The sequence below is a fragment of the Rhododendron vialii genome, chromosome 13a (genome assembly GCF_030253575.1).
Source record: "Rhododendron vialii isolate Sample 1 chromosome 13a, ASM3025357v1".
Classification (NCBI taxonomy): Eukaryota; Viridiplantae; Streptophyta; class Magnoliopsida; order Ericales; family Ericaceae; genus Rhododendron; species Rhododendron vialii.
Window position 1 is genome coordinate 27,206,689 of NC_080569.1, and position 22,184 is coordinate 27,228,872.

Consider the following 22,184-nt stretch of genomic DNA (forward strand, 5'->3'; position numbering starts at 1 on the left):
CGGTGCATTTTACTCTATGTTATCTTCACACTTTTTTTCTTAACCATCTTCTTCTATTTTTCTTTTCTTTCCACAAGTTTCAAACATGTTTTAAGCTGTTTAATTTTATCTAAAACTTGTTTTTAAAAATCAATATAAAAAATCAACTCATTTAGAGATAATGGTAAGAGCTTAATCGATTTTTGTTTTTGAATTCGTAGGGATAAAAATTAAATGAATCTACTAGACCCTTACCAATATCCTATTGAGATAATTTTTAGGTGGGAGCTTTAAAATAAACAAATTGAACGACTTTGATCACCGGTACGAGACTCATGCAATCTTATGTACATTTGGGATATGGTGTATCCATACGTGGGCTCAAGAATTCTAAGTTGAAAATAATTGAACGACTTTGATCACCGGTACGAGACTCATGTAATCTTATGTACATTTGGGATATGGTGTATCCATACATGGGCTCAAGAATTCTAAGTTGAAAATAATTTCTCTTGTCAATGACCCCTTAACTCAGATGGCTTCTTTAGTGGACTTTTGGATTCGAGCCTCACAAGGGGTGGTTGGTTAGGGTTTAAGTCTATGAACAGCCTCTTAGAGCATCCACAGTGGAATAATCAAAAGTTAATAATTAAAAGTTGTTACATCATCTTTTGGTTATGCATTTAAGAGATTGCTAAGATTAACAATGTAGAGGTCCACAATGGTACAATCAAAATTGAATAATCAAAACTTGCCACATTACTTTTTCAACTTATAAAAATCTAAAAATTGTGACATAAAAAACAAATTTTCCAAAACAGTTTTGAAAAAAACAAGTTTTAATAAAAAAAACAGTTTTGAAATAAAGTGTTTTTGCAAAAAAAAAAAAACACAGTTTTGGGAAAAACAGTTTTCCAAAAAAAAAAAAAAACTGTTATTGCAAAAAATTTTAAAAAAACATTTTTTCTTAGAAACATGTTGAAAATGGAAAAGAGAGAAGGTTTTTGTGTAATGATGGTGTACTTGATTGAGGAAACGTGGTGACAACTAAGTTTGGTTATTGGCAAAAAGTGGCTAGATTTGATTATCCAAGAGCCAAAATTTGATGAGTTGTTAAGAGGTTGCTAAATTTGATTATTCCAATGTGAGCTCTTTTTTGAAGAAATATTGTTAACTTTAATAATTTTTTAGTTTTGATTATACCACTGTGATGCTTTTACGTCTTGATCTCCTTTGTACTAACTTATTAATTCCCGCTAAGATGTAGTACTACGTATATTGGGAAAAAAAAGGAGGAGGAATAATTCCCCTCGATCTTTGCCGCGTCCACATTCCTTTTCTCATCTGGTTAGTTAGGAAAAAGTATTGGAAGACGGCACTGCTCATCACATAGTGGAGAGAGAAAGTGAAGAGAGAGAGAGAGAGAGAGAGAGAGAGAGAGAGAGAGCAAAACCCTAGATATCATAAAGAACACCCACCCCCACCCCCCCACACCCCACCCCCCCCCCCCCCCCCGCGACCCTAGCTCTCCCTACGTTTCTCTCGGTACAGCTTCTCCCTGTAATCCGCTCATACTTTCCCTCTTCGAATTAGGTATCGTACGCTCTCTCTTTTGATCAATAATAGTTGCTCCAATCAATATTTGCTTTCTTTATCAGAGTAAGAATTGAATTTTCTTGGCTTTCATATGCCATTATTATTTCTTTCGCGATCGGTCTGAATTTCTTCACAGTTTTGGGCATGCCCTTGTTGATTTTTCACGGCTGCGAGCGCATCAAATTTAGGGTTTCTCAACCCATCAGGGTTGATCCACCATTGACCTAATTAAACCCGGAGAATAGTGGAAGAGAATCTAAATTGGGTTTTTTTGAACCCATCAGGATGGCCCAGTTTGCGATTGTCACTGGGATAAATGTAGACCCGTAGGTCTTGTGTTCGACTCTTGCTGGCAATGCCTCCTCACCAAAATTAAAAAGGCAGAAGAAAACAGTTGAGGTTTCTCCGTCCCACTAGTGGGTATGATTGTGAACAAGGGTTGAATATGGTTAGGAGTGTATCTGATTTATGGTTCTCGGCCCGATATGTGGGATTTGATTAGACAATGGATTTGGTTAGCCATAATTTACTTTGCAGGGATGGGTCCTCCTCCCAAAAAGAAAATTAGTAAAAATAAGTAAGGTTTCTCCATGCAACTAGTGGGTTCTTTTCTCTGATGGCGAAGGGGTTAATTTTAAACGTTGTTGCAAGTGTATCTAAATTATGCTTTCATGGTCCAACATGTGGGTTTGATTGAGAAGAGGAGAAAATTGAATTTTAATGTTTTCAGGGGTTGGTGTTGTGATGGGGAAAGGGTCGAAGAGTGGTGGATGCAAGTCTGCGTCGCACCAGCTCTTCAAGGATAAGGCGAAGAACCGCGTGGATGACCTCCAAGGCATGTTCACGAATCTACAGTCGGCCAGGAAGGAGAGCCGTGGGATTGATGTAGCTGTGCTCGAAGAGCAAGTGCATCAGATGCTTCGAGAGTGGAAATCTGAACTCAATGAGCCCTCCCCTGCTTCTTCTTTGCAGGTTAGCATCTTCTCTTTATGCAATTTAGTTCAAATGCTTCTGTACAGGTACTTAAGTATATCTGTGCACATAAAGGGGAAACACCTGCGGTTACACAGTCCACATTATGTAAGAAAGTTTTGTAATGAATGTTGCTAACCATTGTGGTGAATGCTCTGGAGGAGTGTATTTAGTTACGGGGATTCTCGTCTTGTTATGAAATCTACCGAGTGTTACTAATATTGGGTATTGTTGTGATTTTTGGAGGTTTTGGTGATGAATCTCTGTGGTGTATTTACGGACCATTTACAGTATGCATCTGTAGGGGCGTGTATGGTAGCTGCACCCATATATTTCATTGGGAATTGTAATCTTAATGGATGTTTGTTGTGCTTGGATAAGTAAACTGTGAGCTGAGTTGTGATTTGGTATGTGAACCGATGATTTTTGCAGGGTGGGAGTCTGGAAACTTTTTCATCTGACATTTATAGGCTGCTGCAACTCTGTGAGGAAGAAGATGATGCTACTAGTGCATTAGCTGCCCCAAAGCCTGAGCCTGATTCCCAGAAAATTGGGGGTGCCACCAGCTTCCAAGAGGTTTAGACCATCTGTGTTTTTTTTAACTCCTGTCTTTTACCTTGTATTGCATCCATGAGTTTGTTAAGATATGCGGACACAATATTCTGTCTGCTATAGAATTATGAGATTGTGACGTGTATCTGTGCAATTATAATCTAGTACTTGTCCTACAACAGATTAAGTGGATAATAGATAGGGGGTATTCACGTACTGTTTTTCTGTGGGAAGGGGAAGAACACAAATGTAACTACTCTACAATGTTTATAAAACATTCACATTGCTAGTTTGGAAACTCTTCGCTGTCCTTTCTATTCTATATAAATGTTTGTTATTGCGTCAATTTAATGTAGTTCTTGCTATTTTCTTGCAAAATGTTATTGCATTATCATGTATGGTTCTTCAGTCAGTATATCAGAATGGTTGTTATTGCTAGTTTTTTAAAAACAGACAATGTTCATTGTGCCCTTTTGTTGGTGCCCTGCACTGCAATTGTTATCTGGACTTGTCGAATCATGGAAAACAAAAAAACACTGTAGGTACATCTGGTTTGGAAGTTTGGTTTCCATTATTCTCCCCTCTATCTTTGTGTGTCTGTATATCTTCTTATCCATGTCTGTCTCTACTTGTACGTGCTTATTCTTCTCTTTGGAGAGTTTGATAGGGTGACTAATGATTATTGTAATGGTTAGTGCATCTCATACAATCACCCTTGTCATTCTATTCATGCGCACGAACACGAACCCACGCATGCACATGTACATGCACATAGACACAAAAATGTGGGAACTTTCATCGTTAGCTAGTATGTCAATTTTTGGCTAACTTGTACTATCGCTTATCAAGCTTTTGACACGTGTTGGCTTTGGCTACTCTATACATATCACCGGCTATATGTTTTTATTCTCAGTGTCTATTTTGCAATTTGATTTTCCATCAAGTTCTCCTTTTTAAAAATCATCTGAGTCTATTTGCATGGGGTCTCTTTTGTTTTGCCTTTCATTCTTCCATAATAGTTTTTTCAGGTAGGAAGAGACGGGGCCTAATTCGTTACCTTTCCATTCCGATCTGATTTGTTGAATTTTATTTCTCAATTTAGCAAGTTAGTAAGGATCAGGTTACATAGTCACTGAGAAATCGTGCAATCCATTTGACGCAGGGATTTGCTGTGAATCGGGGTCCCCCTGGGCAAAATTTCCAGCCAATTGATCAATACAGAGGCTCCTCTTCAGTAATTCAGAACATAGAAGTCAACAACTTGGGGCTTCCCACTCAGTTGGATCACATTGCATATAATATGCATCAAGACGTTGAACAGAACTACTCTGGTTTTGATACTACTGGTCTGTATGGGGAGGAGGCTATGCAACAGATTTCTGACTATTTGCCAAACATTTGCCCTCCACCTTCTGCTTTCTTGGGGCCCAAATGTGCACTTTGGGATTGTCCGAGGCCTGCTCAAGGATTGGATTGGTGTCAAGACTACTGCAGTAGTTTTCATGCAGCACTCGCATTGAATGAAGGGCCTCCTGGTATGACTCCAGTTCTTCGACCTGGGGGCATAGGCCTGAAGGATGGCCTGCTTTTTGCCGCTCTTAGTGCCAAAACCCAGGGAAAAGATGTTGGTATTCCGGAATGTGTGGGTGCTGCAACTGCGAAGTCACCATGGAATGCTCCTGGTAAGCTATTGTCTGTTTCTTGCATCCTTTATGTGTTTTCTGTTCTCTGCCACAGATAGAAAATCATACATACCTTTATACACAACCATGAACGCCTGCACACACAGTCGTGTAGACCTCGCATAATTGTTATTTGTCCTTAATACCAAAAACTACTGACTACTTTTGTGACGGCAATTGGATTTATATCAACTCCTTTTTTATTGACTACCTACGTTATGTTGGATATTCTATGGATACAAGTTATTTAATGTTCCAAACTCTTGTGCTTTTTATTCTGGATACTGAGAGTTGTCTATTCTGTTTTCTAGTTTTGAACTCGTTGTATATTTTCTTTGCAGAACTATTCGATCTTATAGTCCTTGAAGGTGAAACGATTAGGGAGTGGCTTTTTTTTGATAAGCCTCGAAGAGCTTTTGAGAGTGGGAATAGGAAGCAACGATCGCTGCCGGATTATAACGGACGCGGATGGCACGAGTCAAGGAAGCAACCGATGAATGAATTTGGAGGGCTGAAGAGATCTTATTATATGGATCCACAACCGAGGAAAGATTTCGAATGGCACCTTTATGAGTATGAGATCAATAAATGTGATGCTTCTGCCTTGTATAGGTTGGAATTCAAACATGTTGATGGGAAGAAGAGTGCAAAAGGTAAAACTACAAATGATTCAGTTGCTGATTTACAGAAACAGTTGGGAAGGCTTACAGCTGAGTTTCCCTCGGACAGCAAGCGATCTGTGAATGGGAGGGCAAAGGCTACTTCGAAGGGTGGTGTTGAAAATATTTATTCTGCTCCAAACCAAGTGACAATATCAAGTGATGGATTTAAGGACGGAACAGAAGATTATCTGGTTGATGATGTGAATGGCTATTACTTAACATAGTTGGAGAAACTTGGATTCACAAAGAAAAAGCAGCATCTTATCAGTCTAGTAAATCATTAACCAAATTGTCTCATTTTAGCACTTTGGCAATGGTCGCCACAATGTTTTTTCTCTCCATATGGTCCAGTCTTCAGTTTCTTAGCAAACCAACCTCGTTTTTCGCACTTGCGGATCTTGTGGATAATTGACTATTATCTGGAGCTGCAGAGCTGGAGCATTTTCTAAGTCCTAACTGCTGGAAGATGGTTTATGGAAAGAAGATTTGACCGCCATGTTATCCTTTTAATCGTTTGTGCTTTAGTGAACACTATAAACCATGTGTTGCCAGACAATGGTAATATCTTCGAAGGCTCTTGGATTAAGACTTCCTTCTAATTATCAAGGAGGGGCATAGTCCATGGTTAGACGGCATCAGCAATATGTAACTTCTAATAGTTAGGTAAGTTATCTGGAGTTATCAGTGAATTGTGACAGTTGATTATTGGTGCAATTTTTCTTGTTGCCGGGTATATAAGCTATATGGAGTTATTGTCAGAAGGTGTTGATGTTCATTGCTGGAACTTTTCTCGTTTCCGGGTATATAAGTTTCTTGAGTTGCCTGGTTGGTTATTATTGGTGCGTGTGAATGATTACTTTTTGCAATTTTTTTGTTAACTGTTTGTTTTTGCAACCAATATGGGTGTTCTCCGTTTGCATTGTCAGTGAGATGGATTTCATGTTCTGCTTTAAGATTTGAGCTTGACCGGGTAGATTAATGGATCATTCCCGAATCGAGTTGCAAACAATGCTTTTGGGTTGCTTGCGGCGGCGTCGGCTCTGGCGTGTGATTCTTCCTTTTCCTTTCCGATCTCCTCAGTGTTGCTTTCCTTTTTCTTGTCGGCCATCACTACTCTGGGCATCGTCCTCTTTGCCTCGGTGGTCCTCTTTGCCTCGGTGGTCAGCTGCCGGCTACGTGTTGGGGTAGCAGTTTCTACTTAACGGCGAGGTCAGTTCTTCGGGGCTCGGCGATGCTGGTTCGTCTCCACCGTTCTGTTCTCCTGGGTTTAGTTTGGTTTTCTCGGTCCAGCGGCTAAGCGAGGCAGGGAGGAGGCTGGCGGCTGCTGAGGGTTTTCGTAGGGTTAGGGTTTGTTTGGGCTTTAATGTTGGCCTTACCCTTTTTATTTGGGCTTTTAAGCCTTTTTGGTGTTTGAATTGCGTCTCATTTACACTTACTGTTCTATCCGGGCTTTTAGGCCTTTTAGGTGTTGGGTTCTACTCTGTATTGTTTTATCTGGGCAATTAGGCCTCTTGGGGCATCTCTTTAGTTGGCATCTTGCCAATCAAGGGTTTTGGTCTCGGATGGGCATTTGTTACCATCCTCCTTGCTCCTTTTGGTTTTTGTAATCTTTCAAAGATTAATAAATTTTTTTCGCCGTTCAAAAAAAAGATACGCTTGAGCTTCTACTTTTTATTCGCCTTACCGCGATTACCTTGAGGCAGACTTTGATACCCGAGTGTAGTAGACCTCTACTGATTTTATCTAGGTGGTGTGAAGGTAATAACATAGTATTTGGATTTGGAGAAGAAAAGGCATCTTGTTGCTATATGCTGTTCAGTGGTCAGGAGGAATGCAACTTGCAACCTTGATTTTTCTTTCATTGCCCCGATCTCCTTGTGGTTTTGAAGCTGGCGGAAAAAAAGCTAGAGAGTCCATACTAATGTCAAGATGAACGAAACAGCGATGTCTCCGGTATAGTTTTCATCCTTGGTCATTTTGGTGAGAGAGCATAAAGTCCGTTTTCCATGAGTAATTGCCTTTATTATCATAAACTTGTTATTATAAAATTAGAGAATTGATTTTGCCACTTCATTTTTTTTTGTTAATGTTACTCCCTTTCTCTCACAAAACAAATCATCTAATAAAGACACAAAGGTGAGTGATATTAAAAAAAAAAGGGAGTGGCAAAATCACTCCCCTGAAATTAAGACAAATATTAATGAAACCTGCATAAAAAAGTAAACAAATATTGGACACAATATATGTATAAAATAGTTCTTCAAGAACTATTGAATTACCTTTCTGTCTGTTTCTTTTCTCTCATTTCTCTTCTCTTCTTTCTTTTCTCAATTGTCTGTGTATCTTCTTACAATCCGAAGGATTCTTCTATAGACAAAATATCAAAAAGAGTGTATTTAATACAAACGCTATGCCAACCACATCTTTCTCCAAAGTCTTTAAGAGTCAATTCAGAGTCTCAATCATTCATAACAGAACATTTATTTTGAGCTTAACTGTTGGGAATCAAGAGAGAATTCACACAATCACATACACTACTTTTATTTATTTCTCAAACAAAAACATACAAATTACTGTACATCTCACTCTCCTCTCTGCTCTTTTTTTTTTTTTTCTCTCTTCTTCCCACTCCAATACAAATACATTACAAGCATACAAATGTATAAATACACAACTCCTCACACAAAACAAACCATGTGACTCCCATCCCTCTCAATTAACCCACACAAAGAAATACTATTCAATTGGCTTGGCCCCACATCATTCAATCCTATCTTCTTCTTTGTCTCTGATCCACACACACAAACCCCCGGCCACTCATATAATTAAGTTTATTAATTTCCAACATAAACTACAACAAATACGAAACATGACTAACCTTACATGGTAGAGAGACACTAAGAATTGAACCATACAACACCTAATAATTATTATAAGATAAAATTCTCCAAATAGATCATGGTTTGTACCCATGTATACATGGTGCAGGAAGCCCATCTTGATCAGCTCTGTTTCCACTTTCAGATCTCCAGCTAGCTAGCAGAAGGTGGAAATTCATTCTAACAGGCCGTGCAATTTCTGAATCAAACTGTCAATGTAAGAACTATCACGGTTTTTACTCGACAACAGCTCCCTCCACTTAGCATTATTGGCTCTCACCTTTTTCCCAATTTCACCATCAACTTCCATTACCAACCTAATTGCCTTGGACACACTTTCTCTGCTAAAAAACTCCTCTCCCTCTTCTCTCTCCACCTCAACTCCCACCTCCGAATCTCCGCTCACAAACCTCGAATTGACGATTTTCTCCCCGTTCATTGGCATTAACACCAATTCGCACTCATTCACCATAGCCTCCGATAAGGAACCAGAACCACAGTGTGTCACGTAGCACCCTACGGAAGTGTGTCCCATGATCAACTGTTGTTGTACCCAGCCCCCATAAACAACCCCTCTTCCTTTAGTCCTCTCGGAGAACCCTCCCGGTAATGAATCCTCAATCTTTTCCAACCCAAGTGGCGGTTTCAGGGCAGCGAGAAACGGCATGCCGGTTAGCTCCAAACCAAGCAGGAGTTCTTCAAACTGTTCCTTCCCAAGTACACACTCGCTTCCGAATGAACAGAAAATCACTTCTTTGGCTTCGAAACTATTAAGCCACTTAGCCCATCGTTCTTCTAGCGTAGAAGCGGGTGCTGAGTCCGGAATGACCGGGCCTGCAAGAATAACCGGCCTCCCGAAATGTTTTTCGATGTAATCACTATAATGCCCTGCAATCTCTTTACAAGCATTGAAACTGATGGCATCACACTCACTGTAGGAACTCAAAATGCGTTGCGCAAAGCGTATTCCGGAACCAAATTCCTTTTCTACCAGTTCATTGACTAAGGCACGGGCTTCTTGTGAACTCATTTTAATGGAGGAAGCAGGGAAATCAGGGGGCGGTTTCGTAAAATCATCCGGCGTGACTTTCTCGTGGAATTTTCTAGCAGGGCTAAAAAGGTAAGCTACGGTTGAAGGGCTAACAATGGAATAGCGTACGGACTTGATGCCTAAACGGCGTGCGAGAGTTGGTATCCAATGAGCCAAATCGTAGAACACGAAGTCGGGTTTGAGTTGTTCCAGAGAAGCTTCAATTGTGGGTTGTGTGAGATCCATGGCAGTCATGAGCCGAGGTTGTAATGCATAAGAAGCAATATCGTTGGTCGTTTCGGCGCCCTGAGGGAGCCCGTCGACGTGCGGAACGGTGAACGGGATGAAGGTGATGAGGTCTGGGTGAAGATTGAGGTGTTCCAACTTTGTTATTGTGTTGGTTGGGACGAAGAAGTGGATTTTGTGGCCTCTCTGAGCAAGCCTATTGGAGATATGGAGAAAGGGGATTAGGTGACCCATGGCTAACCATGGGAAGGTAGCTACCTCAAATGTTTTCTCAGCCATATGTGTTGCTGCTGTTGTTGCTCAGAGAAATACACAGCTTAATTTTGGCCTTTATATAAGAATTACGTAAGCCATGACTTTTGTGTTGGTAAATTCGAGACCAAAATGACTTGTGTGCTGTATTGTGATTAGTGTGAAGTATTACTTCAAGAACACTCAATAGCCTCTCTATCGAAAGGAAGGATTTGGTCAAGTCACTTCTTTGCCACATAGTGCCTGCTCGACACCCAAAAATTTCTCCAATTTCAGGCATAATGTTTGAAGTCCAAGGACACACGTTTTTCACCCAAACAAAATTGCTTCCCGTCACCTTAACAAATACTATAAATATCTAGGCAATGGCTGAGTCTGACAGTAGGGTTGTAAATGAACTGAGCCATTCGCGAACTGTTCGAGGCTCGGTTCGGTAAGAGCTCGTTCGAGTTTGATTCGTCTACTAAACGAACTGAACCTGAACCTCAATTCTAGGCTCGTTCCGTAAATGAGCCGAACCTGAGTCTAACGGTATTCGGCTCGGTTAGGTTCGCGAACCTATACTTAAATTTAATTAATAATTCAATAGGGGTCTATTTGTAAATGTAAAAAATTTTAAGGTTATATGTATAATTCAATACTTATTTTTCTCCCAAATTCTATACGATCAATGAGAGAGTTTGGATTCGCTTAAGTTTAATGAGCCAAGCCGAATCAAACCTGAGTCTTGACGAGCTCAATTTGAGCTTAGATTCAGCTCGGCTCGATTCATTTGAGTTTAAAGAGCCAAACTCAAGCCAAGATGTTCAAGTTCGAATCGAACCCGAGCCGAATCTGAGCCGAGCTCGAGCCAGATTAGTATCTTAACGAACCCAACCGAGTCGAACCCGAGCCTTGAAAAATTTTAACGAGCCGAACTCGAGCCAAGTTGTTCAGGCTCGAATCGAACTCGAGCCGAACCCGAGCCGAACTCATACCTTAACGAACCCGAGTCGAACTTGACAGGGTTCGGCTCGATTCGGTTCGTTTACAGCCCTAAGTCCGAGTAATAAACGCCACTCATTTTTTTTTTCTGTCTTTAATACTAGTAGAGGTTTTCTGTCATTCACTTAGATTGCCATTGCAAATCAGTATTGCCTCACTTTTTACTAACCTATGAGGGCTCACAGTACTCGTGGTGTTTCACTGTTAAAGAAAAAGTACTTTTTAAAACGAAAAAATAATTTTAAGCTTAAAAATTATGTGTTTATGCAAATAATTTTTTTATCAATATGAATCTTATTTGATAGATCTCATTAAGATCTTTTAAACGGTGCAAAAAAATTGAAAAAATATTTTTTATTTTCATTATATTCGAGTTTGAAATTACTTTCTTTTTTCAAAAAGTATTTTTTTTTAAAAGTGGAACACCCCGTTGACTCTGCTAGCTCACTTCTAAAGATTTTTTTTATCATTCAGGTAATTAGGTACTTGAAATTAGTTGAGATATATGTAAGTAAGCTAGTCCGAACATATTTGAGTTATCAAAAATTATGTACCAAAAGACATTTGACAATTATACAAGCAAATTTCCTTGGAGGATCATTAATCTTAAAGGAACCCACAATTGGATTAGAATTATCCTATTAAAAGGGAAAATTACTTGCACACGCCTTAATACAATTCATTAAGGGCCCGTTTGGATGTCGGCTTATGAAGGGGATAACTAATACCTCCCATTTATACCTGGGCCTACGGCTTATCCCTCGTTTGGGAAGCCATTTAAGGTTGGGTATTGTTTTATCCCGTTCTTGTGCAACACCGGAGAAAGGGGTATTAGGGGGTCTTACCTATGGGCAGGGTCTGAGGTATCCATAACTTATACCCCTAATCTCCCTAAAAAATTGATGATTTCATCCCTCCTTATCCCCCTTTCCAAACCCTACACCATTTTTGTTTTCTGGAGCAATAAACAAAAAATAGGAAGAAGAACAGTAGCAACAAGAACAGATCAGAGAAAGGACAGATCGACGGAGAGAGGAGGGATCGAACCAGTCGTAGCTGCTGCTGATGCTTCTTCTTTTTCTTTTCTTCTGCCGCCGTAGTTCTCTCGCTCTTTCTCTCCCTCTCTCCCTCTTTCTCTGTTAAACCTCTTTCTCTGTTAAATGGTGAAAAGAAAAGGTTACAGTGATAAGAAAGGAAGAAAAGAATAAGAAAAATGATTGTGTGCATATGAGACCATGTGCTATTATACACCCTCACCAATAATTAATTAAAATGAACACATAATTAAATTATAAATATTTTAATTATTTTATATAATTATATTAATTAACTAATTTATAATTATTATTTGTGAATAAAAATCTAATTAAAGTTGAATTTTGTAATTATATATTTAATCTAATGAATAATCTAACTTAACACTGCACAAGGGCAAAATAGTCAATTGATAGCTTTTTACATCATACACTCTTCATTATACCCCAAATTTATCCATCATCCAAACCAAGTATTATTTAATTCCCATTCTCTAATACCTCATCCAAACAACCTATTATTTAATCTTCCTCCATAAACATCACATCAATGTGGGCCATCCCTTATTAACTAATACCCCCTACTATCTTATCTCCCATTATTAACTAATACTCCCAATCATTATCCCGCATCCAAACGGGCCGTAAGCTCAAGCACAGAATGCCGGGAGCTGTTTTGTTATGTAGAAATGGTGCTTCTTTCTTATCTAAGACTAGCTCATATCCGTGCCTGAAGAATTCGGTATTCGATATGGTTTCGAGTGTCCTAAGTAAAGTGTGAGCAAACTGCTTGACCATACCTAAAAGCCCGGCGCAACTTGATGTTGAGTTTGTAACAACTAAATCGTTCAAACCAATTGCGCACCAATTAGAATGCATTTGTGAATCCTAATTGTCATGAGAATTAATTTTGGCACCGCCCAAATTGATTGATAACCTCACTCATTTAAGATACAAAAATTCGCCATCACCATCATGTCGGTGGGATAGAGAAATTCACTCACAACCTCTACTTTTATTGTGAGAGTTGAGAGAGTGTAAAGATTAGTGTGATTTGTATGTGGTTCACACATCAAAGGGTTTCTGTTCTGCTAAATAAGCCATTTGGCTTATTTTTTTGTCCTTATTCAATTTTTTTTTGTATTTGTTTGTTTTTTGTCAATTTTTTGGGGATTATTGCTTCTTCATGACAAGAGGAATCTAAAAAGTAAAAAATTACGATCGAAATCCAATTTTTTTGAATAAAGACGAAAAAATTGACTTATTGGCTTATTTTTGTTTTTATTCAAAAAAATAGATTTCGATCGTAATTTTTTACTTTTTAGATTCTTTTCGTCATGACGAAGCAATAATTCTCAAAAAATTGACGAAAAATTAACAAATGCGAAAAAATTTGAATAAAGACAAAAAAATAAGCTACTTGACTTATTTAGCTGAACGACGTACTGTGTGACTCTCACTCTCCATTGCTTCACTCTCCACCGGTCTTCCACCTCAGTGTAAGCACCGGATCTGCGTCTCTCACCTTAAGGTACTTCCAAAGCCCTATTTAGGGTTTCCTCAGATCTTCTATTCTATGATGCTTTCCTCTTCATCTTAGATGTCACAAAAATAGGCATAGCAATATCAATCCAACAAATCGTGGCCGCAACTTGAAAGTTATAGTCCCTTTCTGGAATCTTTAATTCAGATTTAACGTGGGGAGAAGCACGACTGTCTGTGATATGTTGTAGTACTGCAAGACTTTCATTTTTCGGACCTAGCTATCTTCGATTGGTACACATGTATACATTTTAGTACCTCGTATGACAAAGAATTAGATTGTGTAAAAGTGTCTCAAAACTAAAGTGCTACGCTTGACGTGGTTAAAATGTAGAGAAAACTTCAGGAGCTGAAACTCTGTGCCATAGTGCGCGAACAAGAAAAAGCTTTAGAAAGACTGGAAATTTAGCGAAGAATTCGTTGCTTTTGAGTGCCTAGATAAATCTATTTGCATTCTAGAACATGAAGTTATGTGACAAAATACCCTTATTGTACTGACCTCTGTATATTTCTCTTTTCTCCTTCTGGTTGCCAGGTGCAGGATCCACATACAGGGCAGACAGTTGGGATAGGGCGTAGGACAGGACGCCTTTTTGAGCTCATCAGTCTTCACCTTCCGCATCGCTTTACTTCTCCAGTTTAGTCCACAGCTTTTGCTTCTTTCATCTCGTCTTTGAGTCTATGGCACTCCTGTTTGGGGCATGTGTCGGTTAGTCGTTTACGTTCTTTAGTATCTAGTGGTCAGTTAGGATCTGTGAGAAACACCAATATTGATTGTTTACCTTGTCAACTTGCTAAACAACCTGCTTTACCTTTCAATAATTCAGATTCTATTTCCTCAGCACCTTTTGACTTGGTTCATTTTGACATTTGGGGACCTTCTTCCAATGCCACCATGGGGGGCTCCAAATACTTTGTCATATTTGTTGATGATTATTCGCGCTTTACTTGGATATATCTATTTCACAAACGATCTGAGTTACCAAAAATTTATGTTGACTTTGCGAACATGGTGAAAACTCAATTCTCTTGCTCTATAAAAGTTTTTCGTTCTGACAATGCTATGGAATATAGAGAAACCAATTTTCTCAACTTTCTCCGTCAGAATGGTACTCTCCCACATAGATCTTGTCCAGGTACATCCCAGCAAAACGGTCGTGCTGAACGTAAACACCGCCACATTCTAGACACAGTTCGTGCTCTTCTTATCTCAGCCTCGTGTCCTGAATATTTTTGGGGAGAAGCAGCTCTCACAGCTGTATATACCATCAATCGCATTCCATCCCCAGTCATCGACAATATGACACCTTATGAACGGTTGTATGGTATCTCTCCCAATTATGACCATCTTCGAGTTTTCGGATGTGCATGCTTTGTGTTACTTCAACCTCGTGAACATACCAAGTTAGAGCCTAGAGCACGTCTTTGTTGTTTCATAGGTTATGGAATTGAACATAAAGGTTATCGCTGTTGGGATCCCATTTCTCGTTGTCTTCGCATATCCCGTCATGTTATTTTTTGGGAACACAAAATCTTTTCTTCTCTCTAAATTTCACTTACGCACCACTGACGTCAACTCTCTTTTTTTTACTGACTCGTCCATTGAGTTATTCCCTGATGAGCTTGATACAGGTTCTCTCCATACGTCTTCTCCGCAGCCTATCCTAGATGCCTCTGTTCTGCCTGCTGATTCTGCACCTGCATCTTCTGGCTTCTCCCTCCCGGAGCCTTCCGAGTCATCTCCTAATAATGATGTCACTATTCTTCCACCTCTCCGTCGTTCTGATAGGGTAAGGGAAATACCTATTCATCTTCGTGATTACCATTGTTTTTCCACTATCCTTTCACATTATGAACCACACTATTATCGTGAAGCTAGTACTAACCCTCTTTGGCAACAAGCAATGACAGACGAGCTGCTGGGTTTGACTAATACTCAAACATGGGATTTGGTTGATCTTCCCCCAGGCAAAACTCCCATTGGCTCCAAATGGGTGTACAAAATTAAGACCCGCTCTGATGGCTCTGTTGAACGGTACAAAGCCTGCTTGGTGGCAAAGGGGTTTAACCAAGAATATGGCATTGACTATGAGGAGACTTTCGCTCCAGTTGCTCGTCTTACCTCTATTCGGAGTCTAATTGCCGTTGCTGCTGTCCATAAATGGCAACTTTATCAGATGAATGTCAAAAATGCCTTCCTCAATGGTGATCTTGTTGAGAAAGTGTATATGAAGCCCCCTCCTGGGTACACTCATCCTCCAAACAAGGTCTGTAAGCTTCGTCGTGCCCTCTATGGCCTCAAACAAGCTCCTCGAGCATGGTTCGCCAAGTTCAGCACTACAATTCAGACATTCGGATTTTCATCTAGTCCACATGATTCTGCCTTGTTTATTCGCAAATCTAAGCATGGTACTGTTTTCCTTCTCCTATACGTTGATGACATGATAATTACTGGGGATGATAGTATTGGTATCACTGAACTCAAGAATCTCCTCAGCTAGCTTTTCGAAATGAAGGATTTGGGTTTTCTAAGCTACTTTTTGGGCCTTGAAATCTCTTCGGATCCCTCTGGCTATTATCTCTCACAAGCCAAATATGCCTCTGACCTTCTCTCTCGTGCTGGCCTCACTGATTGCAAGACTGCCTCAAATCCTCTGGAGCCCAATGTTCGCCTTACTCCTCTAGATGGTACTCTACTTTCGGATGCCACCCTATATCGTCAATTGGTTGGCAGTCTTGTTTATCTCACAGTTACTCGACTGGACATAGCTTATGCTGTTTATCTTGTTAGCTAATTTTTATCATCCCCACGAACGACCCATTACGATGCTCTACTTCGTATTCTTCGCTATGTTAAAGGGACTTTGTTTTATGGTCTCCACTACGCTGCTCATTCATTCTTAGAGCTGCGAGCTTACTCTGATGCAGATTGAGCTGGAGATCCTACCGATCGTCGTTCTATCACAGGCTATTGTTTCTTTCTTGGTGATTCCCTCATCTCTTGGTGCAGTAAGAAACAAACTGTTGTTTCTCGATCAAGTACTAAAGCTGAATACCGTGCTTTGGCAGATACCACCCAAGAACTCCTATGGCTGCGATGGCTACTTACCGATATGGGTGTTCACCATTCCACTGGTACTACCCTTTGTTGTGACAACCAGAGTGCCATCCAAATTGCTCGCAATGATGTCTTTCATGATCGCACCAAGCACATCGAGATTGACTGTCACTTTGTGCGTCAACATGTTGCTAGCGGCGCTCTTCATCTTCTATCAGTGTCGTCATCTGATCAGACTGCTGATATTTTCACCAAGGCGCACCCTCCTGGGCGTTTTCATGACTTAGTTTCCAAACTCAAGTTGGTCTCTACTTTACCACATTGAGTTTGAGGGGGGATGTTAGAATATTCTAGATCATATGATCAAATCATGTATTATCAAATCATATATTATTATGATTTTATATGATATTGATTTTATATGATTGCGATTGTGATTGTGATTGAGATTGTGATTGTATTTTCCTTTATTGTATCATGGCTCACACTATATATGTGAGCCTTCTCAATTGTACAAAACACAATTCAATACAATATTATTTCTTTCTCTTATATCATAACAAAATACATTGCTTAATTTTGGCCTTAATATAAGAATTACGCGAGCCATGACTTTTGTGTTAGTAAATTCAAGACCAAAATGACGTGTGTGCTGTATTGTGATTAGTGTGGAGTATAATTGCTTCAAGAGCACTCAATAGCCTCTCCATCCAAACGGAAGATTTGGTCAGGTCACTTCTTTGCCACATGATGCCCGCTCGGCACCCAAAAATTTCTTCGATTTCAGGCATAATGTTTGAAGTCCAAGGACACGTTTTTCACCCAAACAAAATTGCTTCCAGTCACCTTAACAAATACTAGAAATATCTAGGCAACGGCTGAGTCTGAGTAATAAACGCCACTCATTTTTTTGTGTGTCTTTAATGCTAGTAGAGGTTTTCTCTCATTCACTTTCATTGCCATTGCAAATCAGCCCCCATCAATATCTTCTCCTCTCAGCCACACAAATAACAGCTGAACACTCGCAGCACATTCTGACACTCATCAGTATTATTGTGCTTCACTTTTTACTAACCTATGAGGCCTCACAGTACTTGACTCTACTAGCTGACTTCCGAGGATTTTTTTATCATTCAGGTAATTAGGTATTTAAAATTAGTTGAGATACATGCAAGTAAGCTGGTCCGAACATATTTGAGTTATCAAAAATTATGTACCAAAAGACATTTGACATTTATACAATTAAATTTCCTTGGAGGATCATTAATCTTAAAGGAACCCGCAATTGGATTAGAATTATCCTATTAAAAGGGAAAAATACTTGCACACACCTTAATACAATTCATTAAGCTTAAGCACATAAAGCCGGGAGCTGTTTTGTTATGTAGAAATGGTGTTTCTTTCTTATTTAAGACTAGCTCATATCCATGCCTGAAGAATTCGGTATTCGATATGGTTTCGAGTGTCCTAAGTAAAGTGTGAGTAAACTGCCTAGCCATACCTAAAAGTCCGGCGCAACTTGATTTTGAGTTTGTAACAACTAAATCGTTCAAACCAATTGCGCACCAATTAGAATGCATTTGTGAATCCTAATTATCATGAGAATTAATTTTGGCACTCTCCAAATTGATTGATAACCTCACTCATTTAAGACACATAAACTCACCATCACCATCATGTCGGTGGGATAGAGAAATTCACTCACAACCTCTACTTTTATTGTGAGAGTTGAGAGAGTATAAGATTAATGTGATTTGTATGTGGTTCACACATCAAAGGGTTGTTACTGTGTGACTATCACTCTCCACTGCTTCACTCTCCACCGGTCTTCCACCTCAGTGTAAGCACTGGATCTGCGTTTCTCACCTTAAGGTACTTCCAAAGCCCTATTTAGTGTTTCCTCAGATCTTCTATTCTATGTTGCTTTCCTCTTCATATTAGATGTCACAAAAATAGGCAGAGCAATATCGATCCAACAAATCATGGCCGCAACTTGAAAGTTATAGTCCCTTTTTGGAATCTTTAATTCAGATTTAACGTGGAGAGAAGCACGACTGTCTGTGATATGTTGTAGTACTGCAAGACTTTCCTTTTTCGGACCTAGCTAGCTTCAATTGGTACACATGTATACATTTTAGTACCTCGTATGACAAAGCATTAGATTGTGTAAAAGTGTCTCAAAACTAAAGTGCTATGCCTGACGTGGTTAAAATGTAGAGAAAACTTCAGGAGCTGATAATTTGTGCCATAGCGCGTGAACAAGAAAAAGCTTTAGAAAGACTGGAAATTCAGCGAAGAATTCGCTGCTTTTGAGTGCCTAGATAAATCTATTTGCATTCTAGAACATGAAGTTCTGTGACAAAATACCCTTATTGTACTGACCTCTGTATATTTCCTATTCATGTATGAGTGTTTGATGATGAATTTGCTGGTGTAATTTGGTACCAAGTTCCTTCTAACACCCCTTTCATTCTTAATTTTGTGTTCCTTGTTGATATAAGCACGGAAGGATCTTTTATATTAGGAGGCTAATACAAGAAGTGAGGCCTTAACCTTGCCTAAAAAAGCCTCCAAAATTTGATCTTCTATCGGAGGTTCCACGTATGTCAAAGACAACCCTTCAGGTGGCTATGCTCCCATGGTTTGCCATGGGGCACATAATCCCATATATCAATATCTCCAACAAGCTTGCCCAGAGAGGCCATAGGATTTTTTTCATCATGCCCATAAATACAATACCCAAGATTGATCATTTGAATCTTCACCCAGACCTCATCACCTTTGTTCCAGTCACTGTTCCACGTGTCGGTGGCCTCCCTCATGGTGCTGAAACAACCGCAGATGTTTCGTCTGAGTTGCATCCTCTTATCATCACTGCGATGGATCTTACACAACCCTCCATTGAAGCTGCTCTGAAACATCTCAAACCCGACTTTGTATTCTTTGATTCGGCTCACTGGATACCAGCCTTGGCTCGCCGTTTGGACATTAAGTCTATACATTATTCTGTTGTAAGCCCTGCAGTTGTGGCTTACCTGTTTGGCTCGGAAAGAAAACTCCATGAAAAACAGTGGTCGCAATCTGAATTGATGAAACAGCCACCGGGTTACCCTGCTTCATCCATTAAGTTACGTTCATATGAAGCTCGTGCCATGGTTGGTCTGGGAGTAAACGAATTTGGTGGTGGAATAACCTTTGTGGAACGTCTTTCTATCTCCCTCAGTGATTGTGATGCCATCAGTCGCAAAACTTGTATGGAAATTGAAGGGCCTTTCTGTGATTACATTGAAACACAGTTCAAAAAGACAGTTATTTTGGCAGGCCCGGTAGTGCCGGATCCACCACTCGCTGCAACCTTGGAAGAAAGATGGGAAAAGTGGCTGGGAAGTTTTGAACCCAAAACAGTGATTTTCTGTTCATTTGGAAGCGAGTGTATACTAGGGAAGGAGCAGTTTCAAGATCTGGTTCTGGGTTTGGAGCTCAGTGGTATGCCATTCTTTGCTGCCCTAAAACCACCTCTAGGGGTGGAAAAGATCGAGCACTCATTGCCGGTAGGGTTTTTAGAGAGAACTCAAGGAAGAGGGATAGTTTATGGAGGTTGGGTCCAACAACAACTAATTTTGGCACACCCTTCTGTGGGGTGCATTGTGACACACTGTGGTTATGGTTCGTTATTGGAGGCTATGATAACTGAGTGTGAATTGGTGTTAATGCCGCAATATGGTGATCAATTTATCAATTCGAGATTGATGGGCGGAGATTTGGAGGTTGGAGTGGAGATCAAGACAGACGAGGAAGACGGGTCGTTTACCAGTGAAGGTGTAAGCAAGGCAATAAGATTGGTGATGGAGGTTGATAGTGAAGTTGGGAAGAAGGTAAGAGCCAACCGTGCTAAATTGAGTGAGTTCCTGTCGAGGAAAAGCCTTGATAGCTCTTACATTGATAGTTTCATTCAGAAACTGCAAGGACTTTTAGGATTGACATCAATTTGACAAGGCCGATTTTGCCAGAGCTTGCACTATGTCGATGTGTATGTGCGCGAACGTGAGTTGTTTTGAAATTGTCATTTAGATTGTGGGGTGTATGGCTTGAATTCCAAGTCTTGATAGCTTTTATGTTGATGGTTTCCTTCCTAAACTGCAGGCCTTCAACTGTTCTTCATTTTATGTTAGTTTCTTATTACAAAAACAGAAGAATAAACAATGAAACTTGAATAACTATGCTTATAGCCAATGGGTCTTCTGTGATACAATAGTGGTGGGTCACAGTCCTCCTTCAATGGGACCTTCGCTCTCACTTTGGGCTTCTGCTCTCAATACTTGCTTCACGAATTTTAGGAGTATCTTGGAATGTTTCCAGAGGTTGCAAGGCAAAACTCAGTTTGCCAAGGTGGCTTTCGGTAGTGTTCTGACGGTTGTGGTTTAGCCGTTCTATCTTAGAAGATAGATGTTGGTCAATCTCCAACACCCTTCGGTGTGGTGGTGAATCTGTTTTAAAACTATTGTTTACAAGGCTGGGTTTGATTTTCATGTTCATCTAATTCAGTTCACTTTGTAAGGATTGGGATTCCGGTAGTGTGTATAATAGTGCTCCAAGAACTTCACATTCGAAAATCAACTATTTCAGTATCAGTACCAATCGAGGGCTACAAATTTTTTATCAGTTCAATGTTTGCGCCACATGGATCACTAAAATGTTAATTTTGTAGAGAATAATTTGTAAAGCATTCTTGATCAATTTCTCTAATTCTTAATTAAGAATATACAATCTCAAATTTCCAAAAAAATATCTACCAAATACTCCGTACTTAACAATAACTCGATTGAACAATTTGTTTACTCTTTTTTTTTTAATCCAGAATATGCAGTCATTACATAAAAATTAAATGAGTTAATTAAGCATTTAATGATATCCGATTAAGTTTGATTTAAAATCATCATAACATTTTACATTTCCAATCACTTGCGTGGACCTCGATCGGATGTCACACATCTTATTGGTACAAAATTCATATCTTTCTCAGCACCCGTAGTCAGGTTGGAAAATCAATCACTTCCCCATTCGTTGCATGTCGACAGTTCCGGAGCTATTATGGGGCAGGTAGAAGCCCCGATTCCACCGGCTTTTTATTTTTTTTGGTACAGCTTTCATAATTTTGGCTAATTAGTTTTTTTTTTTTGTAAAAAGTTAAAAAATCTCAACTATTATTACAAAGCACGAAAAATTATTTAATCTTAAGAAATCATCACACTGAAATTTCTTTCTTGTTACCAGCTGGGTTCCTTCGATTTTAATTCCTGGCTCCACACTCCATGTTGATCTTCGTTCCCCCGACACATGAGAGAGAGAGAGAGAGCCGAGAGGGGGAATCTGGGCGTGGTGGGGCGTGGTGTTGGTGATGATTCCTGATGATTACAGAACGAGACCGTTCATGCAACACTGTTGAGAGAGAGAGAGAGAGAGAGAGAGAGAGAGAGAGAGAGAGAGAGAATTCTTTTTGCAGAAGGACATATCAATATCACTCAATCAAACGAAAGTAGCATCAAATACACCACACAAACTGTCGCCACCGGTGTGCACGTAAATTATTTGCACTGCAAACACTCCATCCAATTGACCCGTCAAAAACTTCTCTCTCTCTCTCTCTCTCTCTCTCTGTCTCTCTCTCATGTAAAAACAAAACCATTCAATCCGGACAAGTGGTGAACAGAAAAGA

The 22,184-nt window shown here is 39.7% G+C and overlaps 3 protein-coding genes across 5 annotated transcripts; 2 read left to right on the top strand and 1 right to left on the bottom strand.

The window, feature by feature from the left end:
* The first annotated feature begins 1,351 nt into the window (after positions 1–1,351).
* LOC131313270 (transcription factor VOZ1-like) lies at positions 1,352–6,279 on the top strand. Its single transcript, XM_058341490.1, has 5 exons — positions 1,352–1,572; positions 2,306–2,547; positions 2,980–3,123; positions 4,262–4,781; positions 5,123–6,279. The coding sequence occupies exons 2-5, from the start codon at positions 2,320–2,322 to the stop codon at positions 5,665–5,667; spliced, it is 1,437 nt and encodes a 478-aa protein (XP_058197473.1). The 5' UTR covers positions 1,352–1,572; positions 2,306–2,319; the 3' UTR covers positions 5,668–6,279.
* Positions 6,280–7,959: 1,680 nt separating this feature from the next.
* Positions 7,960–11,990, bottom strand: LOC131313271 (cyanidin 3-O-galactoside 2''-O-xylosyltransferase FGGT1-like). Its single transcript, XM_058341491.1, has one exon. The coding sequence runs from the start codon at positions 9,875–9,877 to the stop codon at positions 8,498–8,500; it is 1,380 nt and encodes a 459-aa protein (XP_058197474.1). The 5' UTR covers positions 9,878–11,990; the 3' UTR covers positions 7,960–8,497.
* A 1,321-nt stretch (positions 11,991–13,311) lies between these two features.
* On the top strand, positions 13,312–20,701 carry LOC131313272 (cyanidin 3-O-galactoside 2''-O-xylosyltransferase FGGT1-like). Of its 3 annotated transcripts, none has more exons than XM_058341494.1 (2): positions 13,312–13,399; positions 18,993–20,701. In XM_058341494.1, exon 2 carries the CDS (start codon positions 19,072–19,074, stop codon positions 20,458–20,460), a length of 1,389 nt encoding a protein of 462 aa, XP_058197477.1. In that variant the 5' UTR covers positions 13,312–13,399; positions 18,993–19,071; the 3' UTR covers positions 20,461–20,701. The 3 variants fall into 3 exon arrangements, with proteins under 3 accessions (XP_058197477.1, XP_058197476.1, XP_058197475.1); XM_058341493.1 differs by having other exon boundaries at positions 13,313–13,399; positions 18,970–20,701; XM_058341492.1 differs by lacking the exon at positions 13,312–13,399 and adding an exon at positions 18,189–18,340 and having other exon boundaries at positions 18,970–20,701.
* Positions 20,702–22,184: the final 1,483 nt, after the last annotated feature.